Source organism: Athene cunicularia (genome assembly GCF_003259725.1).
Source record: "Athene cunicularia isolate RWA chromosome 2 unlocalized genomic scaffold, athCun1 chr2_part1, whole genome shotgun sequence".
Classification (NCBI taxonomy): Eukaryota; Metazoa; Chordata; class Aves; order Strigiformes; family Strigidae; genus Athene; species Athene cunicularia.
The window spans coordinates 89,642,881-89,660,176 of NW_020799095.1; the positions used below are offsets into that span (position 1 = coordinate 89,642,881).

The following is a 17,296-nucleotide window of genomic DNA, read 5'->3' on the forward strand; positions in this document are numbered from 1 at the left end:
TAGTGCACAGGGGCTGGGGGCTTTGTATTTGGTGTTTAAATCTTCTTTGTTGTGATGTTCTTGGAGTACAGATGAACTCTGCTGTCAGGAATACTCATGAGGAAGAACCTGCAGGTACTGCTTTGATGGGAGCGTGCAAGGCTGACCGTACAGCACTGATGCTGTGAAGGGTGCATCAGCTCTACAGGTTAACTGATGCAAGCTGAGTGATAAGCATCGTTTCCCTTCTGCATGGATGACTGAAATGCTTTTTAGGGCTGAAGATATCTATGACCTAGTTCTGCGTGGAAAGGATTTATGTATGGAAAGGTCACTTAATTTGAGCACAATTACTCTATGCTAGAGCACCCACTCTACAAGCTGCTTTTCTAGACTCTTGCAATCTATTCAAGCAGCTACTGCTTATAAGTAAAAGAAATCAAAGATCCAGAATCTTACTACAGTGGTACAGCCCCAGGTACTGTTTTGGTGAACAAAAAGTGGTTGTGTTTGGTTTTTTTTCTGGAGGGTGGCCAATAGGTCTTGTTTAATTAGAGCTCGCAGGTAACTTATTCTGGTTTAGGCAAGAATTGTATATGCTGTAGTGTTCCACAACCATGGCAGCTTGGGACCAGGGGATCTGGTAACAGCAGTCGTTCAGTGAATGCATTACAGAATCACAAAGATAACTGTCACTGTGTTGTTCCTGAACTCTTAAGTAGGAAAATAGGAATCAAAGTGCTTTTTTTTGTTTTATTTTTTTTCCTTTGTTCCCATAGACAGTGAGGTGAAAGGTTTTGGGATTTCTTTCTATTGGGTAAATGTTTTCTGCAGATAGGGAATTCTAAAATGGTTAGTGATGAAACGCAGTTGGAAATTCTTCTGTATTCCCTGGCAGTGACTCAGAGCCAGTCAGTGAAGCTGAAGGGAATGGAACTGCTGTTCAGAACAGTTACTTAACAGCCTAATTCTCCCTGCCACTCCCATCCCCTTTAGGTGGTAACGCTTGCCAGTTTGAGAACTGTAAACACAACTAGCTTCTGATCAAATTGGCAGAGCAACCTTGGTGAAGCAGCTCAGCCGTGACACCCCAGTGACAGGCAGCCCAACCTGAAAGATTAACAAGAAGTCCTGATAATCTAACACTTATTTCAGCAGTGACATCCTTCCTTACCCTCTCCTCTCCCTAGTTCATCACTGACAGGTTACTTCTCCCTTAGAGCTGGAATCCTTAATAACAAAATTCTTCCTCACAGCACCCTAATCTGTGATCTGTGTTTGCCTTGATTAGTATCTGGACTCTTGGTTTTAAGCACCAGTGGGAACGATGCTATTTTGATTCATCATTTTTTCAAGGGATGTGTAATGCATGGTTCTGTTCTGCCATGGTGCGAAGACTGAAGTGTCAGTCTGAATGCAGTCATGCAACAGTAGTGATGCAAAACCAGCATTGAACACTTGGCTGACCAATATATTGCATGAAGTGGGAAGCTGCAGCTGCTTTCACTGATTGAGACAAATTGTTCCACAATGTGTCACATATCACTATGTGAAAAGTATGGCCCTTTGTAAGGACAGACCTCTTGACATCAAGGAGGATGGTGTAGGTGTTTGGTATACTTCAAAAACAGAATTAAAGAAAAAAGACAAAACAACAAGCAGCACAACATGGGAGGAACAGTCTCACTTGTAGCTGTAAAATACAGAGTTTACAGGTGCCTGTCAGTCATTGGATATGTAGTCTGGTATTCTGATAAGATGTGCAAGATGATCTTATCAAGTCACTATATTTGATTGCTTACAATGGAATTATGCCTAAATCTGCAGTGATGGAACCAGGTCGACCCTACAGGAGATTGGTTTTATGCCAGGTGGAACCATGTACCATTTGTCCTTATTACAGTAATTTTTTTCAGTTAACTTCCTTGAGACTCTGCTACAGCAGGATACACATTTTTTTTTCAACATGTAGGTTAGGGTGAAATCAGTAAAGAACCCTTCCAAATATTAAGTCTGATGTTCCAACTGTTTACTCTCAAAGTTAAGCAAGCTCAGTGGTGACCATTCCTTCTAAGATCATCTCCAAGCCTAATTTGTGAAATAAATGATGAGGTCAACATGCTGCTGCTGGTGGAGGGATAAGAGACAAGCTTGTCTTAATCTGTTTAACAAACTGCTTCTAAGATAACTGGCCTGCATATTAATGGTGTCCCTCTTTCTGATTAATTAGGCAGCACTAAAATACTGTATTGAACAGTCTTATAAGGGAGAGGAGAATTCACTACTATCTCAGGAAGAGGTTTCTTCCTGTTTCCCCCTCAGCCTGCAACAGTCCTTGCCAGGCTTGAATAGTAATAGGGGGATACTGTTGTTTCCATGTTGAAGTTTGCCACTCTTAATTTGCCTGGACACTTTTCAATTGTAATTATGCAGATATGAATACTAAGTGATAGCTCCCAGCGCTGATTGAGGGAAGTCATGTTAAGTTGCAGTGGGACAGTTACACAAGAGCAGAGTTGCCCCAGCACACAGAGCCAAGCGTTCTGAATATCTTGGCACGTATTGAATTCAGCACCTCCTTTGTTCTCACCCTCTGCCTTTTATTTCCGATAATAAGCCAAATCACTCTTGTGTTCCAGTGAGGGGGGGTGGGGGTGGGGTAGAGTAGCTGGGGGAGCAGTTTTCATTCTCGCTTCTATTTCCTTGCACTCTACTACATAGGTAACCTATGGAAGAAAACCAGTGAACTTAAGGATGAGAAAAAAGGTGATTGGAGATGCCAAAACATGTTAAGGAAGATAACCAGAATGGCAATTGCTAAACCTACTAGGTGGGTCCACATGCTGTGATGGAGCCTCTTTGCTCATCTTAGTAATTGTAGAGGAGCTGAAGATGTTTAAGAATCATGACAGACCTCTGGGCAGAGGAAGCTGTAAAGTGAAATACAATTTAATACAGTGAAGCATACAGTTCTGATGAGCAAGTATTTAAAACAAAAAAAGGTTGCTTCTGTAATAAATATCTTCACAGAACTGCTTTAGCAACACATTGTGTTTTTATAAATGGGATTGGGGGATGGTTCTGAACACGAGTGCAAATAGTGGGGAGAAAATAATTATGAATGTACTGCTGAAGAGAGGATGCTATTATTAAAAGTTCAACTAGCCACAGGCATGTAAGCCTCGGAGGAAAAGCCTTTGTTGAGAATGTATATACCATGAACAAGTGTTCTAAACTTGCAGCAAAAATACATGCTGATAGCCTGAGCCCGTTGTAGGTATTTTTTTTAGAGAACTTCCATTGAAGGGTAAAGTATCAACTATATATCACTTGTTTGAAAGTAATTTTTGTAAGATTGCTCATATATTAGTAAACTTGGTCAACTTCATATTGAAAATCATGGCATGCATGAACAGGTCATTTAACTCACTGGAAATTGTTTCTTTAGGTTTAGGAATGCACAAAAAAGCTCTGGCTGCACATTTAATCACAAAATTCAAATCACTGAAAACAATGAGTCAACTTCCATGACAAAAAGAACTATGCATGCCCTTTACTAGTGTAGATTAACTTTCAAATCTCCCACTAGAGAAGAAAAAACAAGGTCATGGTTTATGTAAACTTGCACTGCACATGTAGCATCGATGTTTTAATTAGTGTGACAGCCTTGCCAAGGATCGTTTGTCATCAGTGTGAAGCAAGCAGTTAAACGTGTCCACAACAGTGCATGAGGAGACAAGTCTTCAGCGGATGAATAGCAGCTTAACTCTACCGCATTCAACACAAGTCGGACAATCTACAGACTTAGCCTGATGAAAGACTCAACAAATTATTCTGATGTATCTCTAACTCTCAGCTGATGATTTTTAAACAAATGTAGCCAGTACTTCAGGTAGGTAGAGGTGAAAAGCCCTGATGATGTAACTACATTTTCACATTCAGGCATCACAGGGATATAATGAAATCTCAGGTGAATTTGCATACAAGGGTTCTACCGCACCCTCTCTCAACCACTCCATGCTGGCAAGCTTTTACTCAGTGCAAAGAGATTACAAAACTATTAAATAATCTTTAAAAAGGTAGTTTCAGAAAGCTTTATTGAACACTTGACTTTATTACAGCATCAGTAAATTACATTTTGTATTAGCCTACTTTACACTTTCAAACCAGCTTCACACTATATTATAGGAATCTCTGTACTACCGTCTTACAGCACAAGTAGTTCAGTTTGTAAGCATATACAGCGTTGTTTGAATGTGACTGTGATGGGCTGGAAGACTGGGTTGCTTTGTAACACGATGACACCACAGGCAAAGAAAATGGAGAACTCTTAAAACACTGTCATGCTGGTAAACCATATGGCTGATGCAAAGGCTTTTCCAATCTGCTACTTTGACCAAAAAAAGCCAGATGCATCCCCGTGCTATCATACTCTGTTGTTCATCTCAAAATAGGCACTAATTTTAGGCCTGTATCAATTCTGGTGGTAACTAAGAAATTTGTTCACTTCTTATGGGACTGAGACAAATTCATTTGATATAAACTACCAAACTTACTGCAGATGTCCTATTGTATAAATGAGAAAATCATTCGATATGGAATTATAAGCCCTTTTTTTTTTTTTTTAAATTACTTGCTTGTATTACTTCCTAGATACTTTGTATGTCTACCTTGTGCAATTAACTTTCCTGTGGCCTTATCTGTTAAATCCACGGTGGCAAATGCAATACTTCTTCCTTGCTTCAAAATCTGAGCTGTAATCAGTATCTCTTCTCCAATCTTAGCAGCAGAAGTATATCTTCAATGAAGAACAAAATTAACAGGTAAGAGGCTGTACAGAGCACAAATCCAAGAATATTCTTGCATTTTTGATTATCATGAAGGGAATTAGCAAAAATGAGTGATAAAGACACATCTCTCTTAACTGCCTGCTTGCAAATCCCCACTTCTTAAAGACTTTTAGTTCCTTTAAGTACTGCAGTGGTAATTCACTGTAAGAATTCTCTGAGAAAATGGAGGACAGAAAGAAACCCATTGGCTTGCTGCTGAGGAAAAGTCCATTTTGGAACAGAAACAATTAGGTATCAAAGACCTGAGTTAAAAGTTCAGCTCCAAGTCCTATTCCAGCCACTGCTGGCTCCCGACAGCCTTTCAAAACTAGTCTGGCTGGTTCAGCTGCAAAATGTCTCAAAGGCTCTAGAAGGTCATTTCTGTATGGAACCCAAGTGTAGGTTAATCGCTTCCCATACCCTGATCAGAGAAAAGTCATGGAAATCTGGGAGGCCTTCAAACTTCCCAGGTTTAATTCTGTTTCCATCCATTAGATAACTGTTTTTATTTACTTCGAGTAGGAGGGGTGTTCTTTTAGAACACACTCTCAAGGGAACAGGAAGAAATTCCCCCACAAAAAGCCTGAAAAGAACCAGGAGGAACATGATCCAACCATGAACTGAGTTAAGGGAACAATATTCAAATGTTAGAATTACAGAGGAGAATGTGTAATCGCCAGATAAAAATCCTACCGAGATAAACTTAATTAACCAGTCCATTCTTATACATGACACCATGCCAAAAGTATAACAGTCACACCTACATTTGATGGAGCACAAGCCCCATTACTTGACAGGGGGCAGGGTTTCAGTCTTGTTTCATTTTTAGAGGCTGCTGTTGATCCTCTTGTGATTTTTTTAAAAAAAAAAGTTTCTGTTACTCTCTGTTCTTTCCACTACTGAAATAGCTTCCTCGTGCCAACTTTTTAAAAAGCTCCTTTCCAAAAAGGAAAAAGCTGTATTATAGCAGTATTTGACATCCAGTATCACTTACTTCAGTGAAAGCAACAGCGCAGGTTAAACAAAGCTATTACTGCTTCATGTAACATTTCCTAAAGGTTATGCTACTCAAATAACTTTGGATCACCTCCAAAGAGAGCACTTCCTTAACATTTTAGCCTTTATGTAATCGAGTAGGCAATTGATAATGTAACTGATAATGTAAATAATTCAGATGTTGGCCTCTTGTTATACTGCTGTAGGAAAAAATAATAATGATAGGATAATTTCAGGTTTTAATTTCCAGTAATTTCCTAGTCATCACAGTGGTAGGATAAAGCTTAAATAGATGGTCCAGTCCTACCTGCCCAGTGGAGAAACTAGAAGGTGTTGGGGGGGAAAGGAGGAAACCTGGTAAAGATACAGGTCACTCCCCACACACTTGTAAAGCTTTTTTTTTTTTTTAAGACAGTTTTGATGAGGGTTACTTTTGTAAGATTTTTATTGGTCTGTGTTAGTTATTCCAAGCAGGATTACTTTAGTTCCAATGAGTCATAACCTCTTCATTGAAAGTAATGAATCAAAGCTGACAAGCTAAAATAGCACGATCAAAGAAGGACTTTTTTTTTTTTTTTAAGACACTGGGCTTTAAATTTGCATTACAGGAAGAACTATTCTCAGTATAAAACTACCTTTAAATGACCTAGAGCAAAGGAAGGTTCCTCCACCGAAAAATTCTGATTCAATCTGTAATTAAGCCTCTATGTGAGCATACATCAGAGCTAAACTGTTTCCTGTTTTAGTATTTTTCCTCTTTTAACATTTTATGGACTAATACTAAGGGTTTACAGAAAGCTGCCTACCCTAGATCTTGTGTTTGAAGACATACTAACACATCTTCACAAGTGAAGACAGAAGTTGAGCCAATTTCATAAGATTAAATTTACCACATCCCAACACCCCTTTACACTCTGTGAATGGGTAGTCTCTTAAACAAATGTAACAAAACAAAAGCTTAAGAAAGCCCAACTCGAATTTTGCAACCAAATGAAAATATCCTCAAATACATTCCACACTTTATTTACAAAACAAGTCTTCTGAAACCCAAGAAAACACCTCCTTTTAAGTTAGTACTACAGCACAGAAATGAAGTACAATATCGTGTTAGGGGAAGTATGTTCTGATAAACATGGCGAATGATACCTACGTGATGTTCATGTCCACACTGACCCCAGGCAGTGCTCTTTCTGTGTACAGCAACGCCGCTGTTGACACCACATCCACAAGCGTGGCTGTCAAACCTCCATGTAATGTGCCACCTCTATTCGTATGCTCCTCCTCTACTTTCATTTCACAAACAACTTTTCCAGGAGTTGCGGAAAGGAGTTTCATCTGTATAACCACAGAAGGAATAAAAAGCTTACTGACAGTAGTACCAACACCCGATACTGCCCTGAATCAAATTGAAAGTAAATCTTGTTTAATTCTGGACTCATGAGACAAAAGATGGAAAATAGAGTAATTCAACTATCACATTAGGTATTTCCATAAATTTTGAGCAGAAGATTGTTGCCTTAGAAAAATTTGTATTTCTAGCGCAGATAAACATTTAAACCGATAGCTTAACAAAACTTCAATACTTGCTATGCTCTCACAAATTGCTTAGAACACAACATTCTTCAGTTTTCCTTCTGCTTTAATCTGTGACTGAAAAAACAGATTAGAGGAAACACAAAACTGCTCTGATTATCTGTGTGTACCATAGTTGTGAAGGTGTATTTGTTGGCTCACAAAATGGAAATGAGACAGACAGTAATTAATGAATTATTATACTAGAGCAATCTCAGTAAAAATCAGTATTTTGAAATGAGCGCTGGAAATGCTAATCAGATTGACCACCCCGAACCGAAATTCATACTCCTGGGTAGAAGTATGCAAAGCTGTATCACACTGTGTTACAGAACCATGATTTGTGTATACTCTTTTATTCTTGCCCACAGGTGTTAAATAGAAAATTACAGTATGTCTATGGCACCATGCTTCCCCCTGTAACCAACAGCTGGATATCTGACACCAAGAAGTTACTGCAATTCAGTATTTTAAAACCTTTTTTCAAGTTTCTTCAGTCAGTAGCACTATATTCAAAATCTGAAATATATTCAAAATGTGAAAGCAGATGCAAAACTGGTCTAAGTACAACACATATATTTACACCTACAACTAAGACTCTGAAGTACCTTTAGACTGTCACAAGTGAAATGTGGGCATAATATTTATTATAATTCCTACTAATGTAACTTTTTTTACAAAGTTTTTTTTAAGCGTACGTGTTTCCATACTGTATCAGCTGAGTTGACTTAATCAGATGAGTTGACTTAAATCTTTTTAATCTTAAAAGGAATTAAGATTGAAATGTCCCCAGTTTCACTATTTCTTGTATATAATGCAGTGTAAGAGCTCAGTTTCAGCCAACGTCCCTTTCCAATAGGCCAAAGTTTATCCAAATTTTGCAAAGACGTGATACTAAGATAAATGATGACGTAGTACAGAGTCCATCTATGAATGGAAAATGCTGGAATTAAACAGAGGGGAAATCACTGAGGCAGTGTCCTAATAAAGAAATAGCACCTTGATCAATGAAAATCCCAAGTCCTAAAGCAGGCACGCTGTGCTGCACTGACTGGAGGCCTATGGAGGCCTACGTTTCTGACAGAATTTCTAATGAGGACTTTACTGACACTTGACACTGGGAGCAGATGGCTTCCACTACCGTCAGGGAGTTCTCCAATCCATCAGCAAGGCAAGGAAAGCATCTGGGTTTTGTCATTGCTCTGATCTGGCACTAGCTGCCTGTTCTCCTTGATGAAAATAGTTCAGTATTTGAACACTTCCAGGACTTAACACAGCTAGAGCTGCTGGTTTGTACTTCTCGCAGCCCTTCTGTGCTTGTCCTCCCACAGGTCTGTCTGTTGCAGGGAACAGTATGCTGCTTCGGCTTCCAGCCACTACTGAGATGTGCTACTTCTTTGGAGAAAGGGCTTTAAAACGCACCATCATTAAGCCCTATGTAGATACCAGCCTGGAATTAAACCAGAAACCAAGTCTGATGCTGGAGCTGAGAAGTTTCAGACTAAAATCTGTCTTCTCCAGAACAGTAAAAATCTTGATCATATTTAATTATGGTAAGAAAGGCTTCAGGTATCTCCCAGAAAAACAGCAAATACTTTACATTCAAACAAAACTCTACTTTTATTGTTATTATGATTATGTTCATAGCACCATAATTCTAGAAGGAGATTGCAGAAAAAGTTTAAAAGTATTCCAGAGCAAGGCAGGAAAGCCTATCTCCCAAGGCTCACTTCCAGACAGTTACCTTTATGAGCTGAAACACTCCACTTAGTAAGATTTTAAGGTAAAGTTATTACAGTGAAGTGGTGACTAAGAACTAATTGGACTCTTTCTAAATAAATGAGCTTCTTAAACTTAAAACTTTATACTTTTTAAATACAAGACCAAAACTTCTTGAGGAAACAAGACAGTAAGAGTGTTTGCAAATAGTTACTTTCTATTAAATGTACCAGATCATGGAGCTTTCAATGAAAGCACTGGTTCCAATATTACATTTGCTCCTCTACAATGCAAAACATACACATTTGGTTGGTTTTCTTAGATAAATTTAATGCATCACTGAACGTCACAGCTACACAAATAAATAGAAATTAAATGGAGCATTCTAGCACTGCGAAATTTAATGGGAACACTGAAACTGCTTCACAGGACCACCTAGTTCACAGCAGCTACAAAATTTAATACAGTAACATCATTTCAACTTTTTTTGATCATAATGGAGTATTACATTAGAGCCATACCAGTCAAATACATTTCTTTATATTAGTCCTTGTGTAGAAACTCAAGAGAGGGCTGAGGTGCTTGTGCTTTCAGTCTGACTTCAAGGTGAGGTGTGAGAAGTTATAATAAGCTACTTTTGTTCATTTTTAAACCCAGAAGAGTATTTATTTCATCATTTTACAGTCCTGAAAGTTATGCTTAGTCAGAGGTACTATGAAGGGAAGAACACTAGTTACTAAATAACTCATGGAAGGTTACTGTAAAAGAAGAAAGCTCTTAGAAGGCTCTTTATTAAGATACTGTTAATAATTGATAAATAGATTTAGTCTTATAGGTTTAATTGATAGAATACAGGTGTTCAAAGAACAATACTGACAGTCCAATGACAGTACTGCTCATTTGCCCCCTGTGCAGCCCTCTCTATGGCTGGTTTAAAACCCAGTCAAGCTGAATTAATAGAAATTAATCTTAGGTAATAAGTTTTAGACATAACAAAAGACAAGAAATAAGTGATTAAAGTAAGCCATTTATAAAGGTTAGGCATTTAAACTTAGACACAGATTAAGTATATGTTAAACACAACATCTTGAGTTTTTTCTCAGAATACTAAAGGAGAATTATGATGAAGACTGTTTAAGAAGATAAGTAACCAAGATGACCAGAGACTACACCAATGAGCAGTGACTTCAAAAGAGGAATTGGAATGGAACAGTGAGAATTAGGTGAAGCTGAAGAATATAATGGACTTTTGAAACTGATGAAGAATTGGGGACTGAGAGATCATGGAAAAACACCAAAGACTTTTGTATTGCACAATGTCATGTAATATATAGAAGGTGCTCTTTGTTAGTTCTTGCCACTCACTGAGGTGATGGCCCAACTCTGAGTTGTTAACAAAGCAAGCCTAGAGATACCCACAGCCAGGCGAAATCCTTTAACAGAATTTGGTGACCCAGATGTGACACTAGCACACAAGAGAGGAAGAGCCAGATATTCCTCTGGGCAAACCCGTTACCAACACTCGAACTGCCAGCAAAAAGAAATACCAGGTGAGTTCACCTACGAGACTTGGATACATGTAGTTCCAGATAGAATTACACTGGGAAACTCTTGTGTTTAAATTTGCAAAACAAGGTAAGATAAAGGAAAAGAGATGGGGTCAACATCCTGCATTGAAATGGGGACACCCCTTGCTGAAGTTTTAGAGAATTGGGGAAAGAGATCTTTGGCACAAACGTTACAGAAGAGAAAACTAATAATATTGTGCTAAGAGGAATGGCCATTCCTGATGAGAAATAGAGGAGGAGGGCCAATGGATGTATGGCCTCCTAAGGGACCATTTAAACCCCATAAGCAAAAATTCTTAAGAATAATTTTGGAAGACTCTGGGTGTCAGGATACTGATTATTGGTGTATCTGGTATAATTGGGCTCAACAAAGAAAGAAAAATCTTTTGAGGAAAACTAGGGGAAGTTTACTTCCCTCAGGTCCTGAGGCTGAGGAAACTGAATTTCCTTCTAGTAATACTGGCATGAATCCAATGTGTTTGGATTACATCCCAAACCCTAGAGCAGGTCCTGGTGCACCTGCTTTAGTCTCTGCAGTAACCTCAGTTATGAGACATGAACCTTGGAAGCAAGGTGCTTTAGTAGCTTGGCAGGCAAAAACGCCTCGGTTACAAGATGATGCTGAAAAATGTGCTCAACTGTTATTGGGAATTGTCACTGATTATACCCCTAGTTGGAAGAATATGAGAACTTTATTATGAGAACTATTTCAATCAGAGGAAAGGGAAAAGATTTTTCAAAAGGATAAAGAGATTGCTCATAGAGGCCAAGGATTAAATCCCTGGCCTGAGCAAGATCCAGAAAGGAATTTAGCAACCACAGAGGGAACAAGAGCTAATAAGGCTGCTATCCAGCAACTAATAGAAGTGGTCTGACAAGCAGGTAAGAGAGAAACTAACTGGACAAAAGTTTTAGAATGTAGGCAAAAAACGGATGAACACCCAAGCGGTTACTGGGGCCGATGGAAGGCTACTTTCTAAAATATAAGGGTATGACCGATGATAATTTCCAAGAACCATTAGCTGTTAGTGCTTCTGTAGATCAATCTGCTCCAAACATAAATAAATATTTTAAGAAACACATACCAGGCTGGCAAGGTGAAACATTAACCAAAATTTTAAGCATTGCTGCTTTTGTTTTTGACAGAAGAGATGAAGAAAGCAAAAGCAGCAAGAAGAAAGATTAAAACTTGAGAAAAAGTGAGAGCGAAAAGAGAAAGAAAATCGGGTTATGGGTTGCAGCATTTACTCAAACCCATAACCTGAGAAGAAGTCAAGGATTTCCCCGAGGTGAATTTAGAGGGAGAGGGGTGCGAGGCAAGAGTTGCTCCTATTTCTCAATATGCTAATTATTTAGAGTGCTTCTATTGTGGAAATTTGGGCCACATGCAGAGAGAGTGTCTGCTGAGACCCATGTCTGCACAAGGAGGATCTTCACCTGTCAGACCACATCGACCTCATTCACAGTGAAAAAATGATACCCATCTTCTCTGGGAACTGAAGGAACAATGGAGCCTGTTAGAATCAAGGTAGATGAGCAGGGTCAGATTTCTGCAAAGATAAACAGTATTTGTTAATTTTCTAGTGGATATGGGGACAACTTTGTCTTTACTGAATTCTGAAGTTCTCCAAATTTTGCATGAAACAGTAATAATATGGGGAGTGGTAGGGGAAGAGATAAAATGTTTATCTACCCCTTTGCCTGTAATCTTAGATAAGAAATAGGCTTGGGGAAGATTTGTGATATCTCCCAGTTCTCCTATTTCCCTTTTGGGATGAGACCTTTTGCAGGAATTTGGTATGTTTATCTCCTTGGCTCCAACAGGGATCCAACTAATTATAATGGGTTCAGAAATAATTCAACTTGGAGATCAAAGACAAAATAATTTTAAAAGTATACCACTTGAACTGGCTGCAGTCCCTAGAGAACTTTGAAGTATGTCAGGAGATGAAACAGGATTGTTAAAATCAGCCAAAACTATTGTGGTAAAAACAAACCCCTCCTTCAATTCAACAATATCCAATTATAAATGAGGCTGTTCCCAGTATAATAGAAAAGCAAATTGTACATTTTTTAGAAAAAGGGATTTTGAAGGATGTTGTAATCCTTATAATACTCCAATTTTATTATACCAGTTAGTAAACACAGAGTAGACAAAGATGGAGATTCTGAATATAGATTTGTCCAAGATTTAGGAGCTGTAAATGAACATGTAATTGCTCCACATCCTGTGGTACCAGATCCTAGTCTGATTTTAACACAGATTCCAGTCTGGGCACAGTATTTCATGGTGCTTGATCTTACAGGAGCTTTCTTTAGCATCCCAATTGCAGAAGAAAGCCAATCAATCTTTGCCTTCACTTGGCAAGGAAAGCAGTTAACTTGGACTAGGTTACCACAAGGATTGACTAGTTCTCCAACAATATTTTCTCAAATTTTGAAAAAATATTTACAAGATCTAGTTTTTCCAAATAAAGCTGTTTTAATCCAATATGTTGATGATTTATTATTGGCAAGCAAAACCAAGAATGATTGTATCAGAGATACCAAATACTTATGTATTCAACTTGTTAAAAAGGGACACCGTGCATCTCCATCCAAATTACAATTTCGTAAACAGCAAGTGAAATATCTTGGATTTATATTAAAACCAGGAAGAAGGGAGGTGGATCCTGAGAGAGTCAAAACAATTCAAGAGATACCTAGACCGACAACTAAAAAGCAATTAGAGGATTTTTGGGACAAGCAGGGTTTTGTCACCCTTGGAGCCCAGGGTTTAGTAACATAGCTAGGCCTTTGCATGAGGCTACCCAAAATGAGGAAGTGAAACCAATTACTTGGGAGTACTGAGAGAGAAAAAGCCTTTCGTAGTCTAAAAGCAGCACTTTTGTCTGCCCCTGCTCTGGGACTTCCTGATTATTCAAAACCTTTTAAATTATATTGTGATGAAAACAAAGGAACTGCAAAAGGGGTGCTAGTACAGGCTTTAGGACCATATGAAAGACCTGTTGCCTATTTTTCTTCTAAGTTAGACCCAGTGACTAAAGGAATTCCTTTTTGTATTAGAACAATAGCAGCAGCAGCTGAGATAGTAGAAAAAAACAGGACAATTGTTCTAGGGCATCCACTAACTTTCTGGGTACCCCATGAGGTAGAGATATTGTTAAAACAATATGCAGAGAAAGCTTTATCTCCGCAAAGGGCACATAGATATAATTCTGTTATTGGCTGATAATTTAAAATTGGAAAGGTGCAACACTTAGAACCCGGCTACCCTACTGCCTTTACCCTCCAATGTAGAAAAAGATAACTGTGTCCAACTCTTAAGTGAAACCAGCAAACCGTGAGATGAATCGAAAGATCAACCTTTAGATAACCCTGATTTGAACTTCTTCACAGATGGCTCCTCCTATTATGAAGGAGGTTGAAGATGTACTGGTTTCGCAGTGACTAGGGAAACACAGGTACTGTTGGCAAGACCTTTGCCTGCACCTTTAAATGTACACGGAGCAGAAATAATTGCCTTTACGGAAGCTACTAAATATGCAATTGGGATAAGGGTTAACATTTACACAGACTCTTTTCTTAACGTCAGCAGGAAAGTCTATTGCTCATGGAAAACAGATCAAAGAATTATTAGAGGTGATACAGCTACCCTCTGAAATTTCTGTCATTTATATAAATGCATACACTCTGAAACAAGATATGATTTCAAAAGGAAACTCTTTAGCTGATCAGCTAAAGCAGCAGCACGACAGAATGTGTCCATCATGTCACTGTCACAACATGAGGTGACACCTGAACTCCCAGACATAAACAGGTTATATGAAGGTCTCCCTAAAGAAAAGCAATGGATCTGACTTGAAGCTCAAAGTCAAGGAGGTCAGCAGATGTTAAACAACAAACCTCTTCTCCCCAAAAGGTATTTATTACTGTTCACGTGATGGCACCACGAAAAAACTCACGGGGGGCCAAGAGAGCTTAGTGCTCCGGATTCAAAGACTTTAGGCTGCCCCAGGAATTTATGCAGCAGCTAAAAGAATCTGTGAAGGATGTAAACTGTATAGACAATATGCTTCTGTATGAATTAAGACTCCCAGTGGGAAAAGACCTCCAACCACCTTTCCTTTTCAAAAACTCCAAACTGATTAGGCTGAAATGCCAAAAACAATGGGGTACTCTTACACATTAGTGATAGCCGATCAGTTAACAGGATGGATAGAAGCTTTTCCTACTAACAAAAATGATTCAAAGGCAGTAGTAAAAATTCTACTGAAGTAAATAATCCCGAGATACAGAGTTCCTGAAGTTATTGATTCTGATTGAAGAAGTCATCTCACAGCTGCAATTTTAATTCAAATTTATAATTTTTTTAGGGATTTTTGGTCAATTTAATATTCCACATCACCCCAAATTATCTGGCCAAGTAGAATGAATGAACAAAACTTTAAAAGAAAAATTAGTTAAGGTTTGTAAACAGACTGGCCTAAAGTGGCCTGATGCTTTAAATTGAGTTTTGTGGGATATGATAAATACCCTAAGACAGCCAGTTGGGGTTTCCGCAGCTGAAATTTTATTTAGGAGAATACTTGCTGTACCAAGTATGTATAAAAAAAAAAAAAAAAAAAAGTCTTTTGGACAAAGATGAGCAGGTCACACAAAATCTTTTATATTTGCAGAACTTTTTTTTTTCAAATGAGCAATCATATTTATTGGTACCAGGGAATAACTCCCAAAATTCAGGTTCATAATATTCAACCAGGAGACAAAGTTTATATTAAGAATTTTAAAAGGAAAACCAGATGTGAATCAAAATGGGAAGGGCCTTATACTGTTTTATCAACTTCTCTTTAAGGTATCTAGGAAAGAGACTTGGATCCATCATTCTCATGCCCGTAAAGAATCCGAAGCATAATGAACTGTTGTAAAATATTATCATCTGTACTTATCTCTCTTTTTTACAGGAGCGACACCTTGTGGAAAAAGTTTGCATCGCGATATCGGGATGCCAATACCAATAGAATTGTTAGTGTTTTAACGACAGTCATAATAGTTTGAATAATTACACTGTTTCAGTGTTGTGTTGGATAGCAAGAGTGCAATGAAAACAAAAGGAGGGAATTTGTAAAAGGAGAAAGCTCTTAGAAGGCTCTTTATTAAGATACTGTTAATAATTGATAAATAGATTTAGTCTTATAGGTTTGATAGAATACAGGTGTTCAAAGAACAACACTGACAGTCCAATGCCAGTACTGCTCATTTGCCCCATGTCAATCTGAATTAACAGAAACTAATCTTAGGTATTAAGTTTTACACCTAACAGAAGACAAGAAATAAGTGATTAAAGTAAGCCATTTATAAAGGTTAGGCATTTAAACTTAGACACAGATTAAGTATATGTTAAACACAACATCTTGAGTTTTTTCTCAGAATACTAAAGGAGAATTACGATGAAGATTTTTTAAGAAGGTAAGTAACCGTGTTGACCGAAGACTACACCAATGAGCAGTGACTTCAAAAGAGGAATTGGAATGGAACAGTGAGAATTAGATGAAGCTGAAGAATATAATGGACTTTTGAAACTGATGAAGAATTGGAGACTGAGAGATCATGGAAAAACACCAAAGACTTTTGTATTGCACAATGTCATGTAATATACAGAAGGTGCTCTTTGTTAGTCCTTGCCACTCACTGAGGTGATGGCCCAACTCTGAGTTGTTAACAAAGCAAGCCTAGAGATACCCACAGCCAGGCGAAATCCTGTAACAGTTATTCAGCACGATCCTCGTCTTCAGAGAGGTACTGGAAAGGAGCGCTAGAATTTAAGAGTTACCGAGCAACAACCTGTGTTTTCTACTGTGTGTCACCACCACTGCCGCACACCGCCGTTCGGAAAGCTCGAATCTGGGGAAAACAACGGCAGGTCCGCGCCACCGCGGTCAGGGTTCAGCGAACACACCCCAGCCCTCGGTCGGCGCCGGCCCCGGGGCCACCGTCAGCCGGGCTGCCGCCCGCCCGAGGCGAGTGAGCTCGGCGAGACTGCGCGGAAGGAACCGCAACTCAGCCGGGCTCGGCCTTGTATTCTGGGAGGGGAAAAACGGCTTTTAAAGGGGCGGCCCCGCCTCAGGCGCACCGCCGTCTTTCCCGTGAGGGGCTGCTGTTATGGCGGGACGCCCACCCGAGGGCCCCGCCGCCCTCTCCCGTACCTTGCGGAGCACCCGGTCGAAGCCCTGCGACTCCACCATGTACTTTATGGCCTCTCTCAGGCTCTCCATCGTGCACCCCATGTTGCCCTGAGTGCCCCGCCGACCGCCCGACCGCGCCCCGGAACGGCAACCCCGGCGGGTGGAGCTTCCCCACGGCTTCCGTCCGCCCCGCTGCCCGGGGAGCCATGGAGGCGGCGGAGGGGCAGCGGCGGGAAGAGAGCGACGAGGCGGCCCGGAGCCCGCAGGCGGGTGAGCCGCTGCCGGCGGCGGCGGAGGAGGATGAGGAGGCGTTACACCTCGCCAAGCGGAGGAGGGTGCTGTGCTCCGAGTTCGCCGCCATCACCAGCAGCGACGAGGCGGTGGCGCGGAGCTTCCTGGCCGGCAACGACTGGCACATGCAGGTACGGCCGGGGGCGGCGGCGGGGGC

At 39.8% G+C, this 17,296-nt stretch overlaps 2 protein-coding genes across 2 annotated transcripts in view; one reads left to right on the plus strand and one right to left on the minus strand.

Annotated features, from left to right (window-relative positions):
• Window positions 1-4,058: 4,058 nt before the first annotated feature.
• Window positions 4,059-17,010, minus strand: ACOT13 (acyl-CoA thioesterase 13). Its single transcript, XM_026842399.1, has 3 exons — window positions 16,870-17,010; window positions 6,955-7,139; window positions 4,059-4,777 (listed from the first exon to the last, which is right to left on the minus strand). The coding sequence occupies exons 1-3, from the start codon at window positions 16,948-16,950 to the stop codon at window positions 4,609-4,611; spliced, it is 435 nt and encodes a 144-aa protein (XP_026698200.1). The 5' UTR covers window positions 16,951-17,010; the 3' UTR covers window positions 4,059-4,608.
• Window positions 17,011-17,054: 44 nt separating this feature from the next.
• TDP2 (tyrosyl-DNA phosphodiesterase 2) overlaps window positions 17,055-17,296 on the plus strand; it is a 6,977-nt gene continuing 6,735 nt past the window's right edge. Inside the window, exon 1 of the mRNA XM_026841414.1 lies at window positions 17,055-17,294. Coding sequence (XP_026697215.1) covers window positions 17,055-17,294 — 240 coding nt within the window. The remainder of the gene's footprint in view (window positions 17,295-17,296) is intronic.

Excerpts from the sequence above, each read along its gene's own strand:
- ACOT13 (XM_026842399.1), bottom strand. The coding sequence starts at position 16,950 with ATGGGGTGCACGATGGAGAGCCTGAGAGAGGCCATAAAGTACATGGTG. Across the intron at positions 7,140-16,869 it reads TCGACCGGGTGCTCCGCAAG|ATGAAACTCCTTTCCGCAAC; the intron begins GTACGGGAGAGG and ends GTGGTTATACAG. Across the intron at positions 4,778-6,954 it reads AGTGTGGACATGAACATCAC|ATATACTTCTGCTGCTAAGA; the intron begins GTAGGTATCATT and ends TCTTCATTGAAG.